This window comes from Aplysia californica, unplaced genomic scaffold, assembly GCF_000002075.1.
Source record: "Aplysia californica isolate F4 #8 unplaced genomic scaffold, AplCal3.0 scaffold00439, whole genome shotgun sequence".
Lineage (NCBI taxonomy): Eukaryota > Metazoa > Mollusca > Gastropoda > Aplysiida > Aplysiidae > Aplysia > Aplysia californica.
This window is the reverse complement of record NW_004797709.1, coordinates 635,730-638,788: the sequence shown is the minus strand read 5'-3', so window position 1 is coordinate 638,788 and position 3,059 is coordinate 635,730. Positions and strand designations below refer to the sequence as shown.

At 43.0% G+C, this 3,059-nt stretch overlaps 1 protein-coding gene across 1 annotated transcript in view; it reads left to right on the top strand.

The window, feature by feature from the left end:
- The window catches only part of LOC101845185 (putative protein TPRXL), a 3,711-nt gene extending 2,968 nt beyond the window's left edge, over positions 1 to 743 (top strand). The window contains exon 2 of the mRNA XM_005104880.1: positions 651 to 743. Within this exon, the coding sequence (XP_005104937.1) occupies positions 651 to 743 (93 nt within the window). The remainder of the gene's footprint in view (positions 1 to 650) is intronic.
- Positions 744 to 3,059: the final 2,316 nt, after the last annotated feature.

The window sequence follows — 3,059 nt, the reverse complement described above, 5'->3', positions numbered from 1 at the left end:
ACACACACACACACACAAAACAAAAACACACTTGTGTCCCGCACACTCATACGACCTTATATAGTTGCCGTTAAACTCTCACCCAAACTAAACTAAAGGCCTCAAAAGACCTTCAGTCAGCATAAAATAATACGTTGATTAGTCCTATCGGAGATGGACTTTAGATTTGAAGATACTTCCTTTTGTCTTAATTAACCGCGTAGTGTGGAGAGGGGAGTTGAACCTGAACAACAAACGCATACAGTGCAATACTTTTCCAGTCATGAATTTTAATGCAGGTGGTTGAAAGGCGGCAACGGTGGGTCCTACTTATCTTTGTTCTCACTATTGTTTCTATCTTAAAGTACCCTTGCACTAAATGACCGTTAATGCCTCGGTGCGCCTTTTCTTAACTTCAGCAAAAACAAATGAACAAAAACAGTCATAAATACTCAACACCGCTCCATAAAACATGACAAACTTTTAATTTGACCAGCTCAGCTTTATTACGCGCGGCCATTTTCACCGATCACCTACCAACAATAACAGCAGGTATGCGAGACTGTGAGTTCTGGTCAATTCTGGCCAGCTCTGGTCAGGCTGACCTTCGACTTGGTCAAGCGGTCAATGAGGATGTCCCTAAGCTTACGCCACATGTTGTGTAACGCCAGATCAGCGGGTTGACTAGGCCGAGTGGTGTGGTCAGTCATGAGTGTGGTGGTACCGGATACAGCCACAGTGGTGGTCCGTTAGTGACCAAATAGAGAGCCTCGAGACAGAGAGAGAGAGGGAGAGAGAGAGAGAGAAAGAGAGAGAGAGAGAGAGAGAAAAATAGAGAGAGAGAGAGAGAGAGAGAGAGAGAGAGAGAGAGGGGGAGGGAGAGAGAGCTGAGAGGGGAAAAAAGAGAAAGGGACAGAGAGAGAGGGAGACAGAGAGAGAGAGAGAGAGAGAGAGAGAGAGAGAGAGAGAGAGAGCTAGAGGAGGGGGGGATAGACAGAGAGAAAGACATACCGACAGAGAGGGCCCTACTGAAGGTGAAAAACCCGGGTGTGCGTGGCAGGTTAAGTAATTTCGTAATGGAGAGCTCAAGTTAATACAGTTTATCAACTCTAGAACAAAAACACATGACAACCCCAGTGCCGATTGTTCCATTTTATTTAATTTACCGAGGGGTAGAGCAGTAATGTTCTAGCATTCCTAATGTTATTTCTGTCAGTTATCGAGTGTTAGACGGAATTGAGGGTTGTCATTTTCCATTGGTAGATAATAATATCAAGAACCGTTTCTCACGAGACATTTCAAAATTTCCCCACTGGGATTAATAAAGTGTAATCAGATTTAATGGTGACTTTTTTTACAAGGGTCAATGCTTTTTCGGTATTTTTCTTTTCAAACCAATTCCCATTTGATACCGTCCTTTGGCCTGTTCCATCCGTTTCTGCTGAGCCAACAAGTTGGATGACTGTACATTGCACTTCAGATCAACCACAAATCGCGAGCTGAGAGCTATCTATGTATATTATATTAATGAAAGTTCGTCACTTTGGCCACCTAAAACTCCCGAACCACTTAACTTTCGAATTTGAAAAAAAAAATAATCATGGTTCAGAATCATTTAAAGGGTGCACAGTTTCATTGAGGAGCCTGAAGTCACTGTAGTTTAATATTCAGTTTTTCATTAGTTTCGTTTAGATCTAATCTTCTAAGACGCCATTGAAAACAAGTGAGGTTTCCGTGCACTGGCCATGTGCACTGGTTCCTCAATGACTTGACGATCGATTCTTTTGAGTGCGTTCATCGAAGGAGAACCCAGCTAGTATATATACTAATAATGTCTTGTGCTTTCTCCGATCTCCGACGTTTGATTGGTAGTTTTTGGCGCAGCTGTCGAGACCGTTAAAAAGTCTTTGTTTTGAGCACAAAAGTTATTATGGTTACGGTTAATGCCTGTAGGTGATTCGCGGGTCGGGTGCTCTGGCAGGGCTTGCTCCTTCTTTCCTATCAAACATCTATCGTCCTTTTATCTACACCTTCTTCTTTTTTGTGTTTGTTAGTTACTCTCTTTTAACACCTCTAATCTGTGGCACTTATATGACCTTATCGTGCCGCAATTGCCGTAAAATTGTTAACTAAAACTTTCAGAAATGTTAGTTAATACCTGTGTTCGTAGAAATTTAGTTTCACTTCGTACTAACCTCCGCTTTCGCGTCTGGGAATTCAACGCTTTCAAAAAGTAATTTACGCTGAAACCGGAAAATGAAAAATTAGTGCAAGGTTGTCCTGAGCTCGTAAAAATGCTGCCATAACATTATGGTGACGTCACACGCTCTAAAGCTATACCGAGCGAGAAGAAATTACCCTAGAATCTCGAACTCCGTATGTTAGACAGTAATGGAAAAACATCTCAAAACATCTCGGAACAGACGTAAAACTATCGTTCCTCTGTTGATTGCGGTTTGCAGAGCAGTGTTAAGTGGCGAAATGTTGCCCTTATCGTGCGGAGTCGCTATAAAACCCTTCTCAGCCCGACTCAAAGGAGCTCTAGTGGGATGCTGGGATTTCGATTTCCGCTTGTCGAATGTTGCTGATCGCTGTCGTAAACTACTCGTCGTCCCCCCACCCCCGCCTAAACTCTCTATCCCCCTTCATTCTTTTTCTCCCCTTTCTTTCAGTCGTACGTACACAACATCATACACACGCTAAGGCAATGAGATTAACCTTCACACACAAACCTAAAAATACACAAATACAGAGATACAAGCTTTTAAACACACACAAACATGCTTATACATACACAATATGCAGTCTCTCTCTCTTTTGCTGTTTCTCTCACAAGGGCTGACACACATACACACACATACACACACACGCACGCACACACGCACACATACACGTACGCACAGAAAGACAGACAGTTGCACACACAAACATTCATTCACCCACACACACTCACACACAAACATTCATTCACCCACACACACTCACACACAAACGCACACACTCCCACCCACACACACAAACACACGCACACACTGACTCACACAAACACAAACACACACACACACACACACACACACACA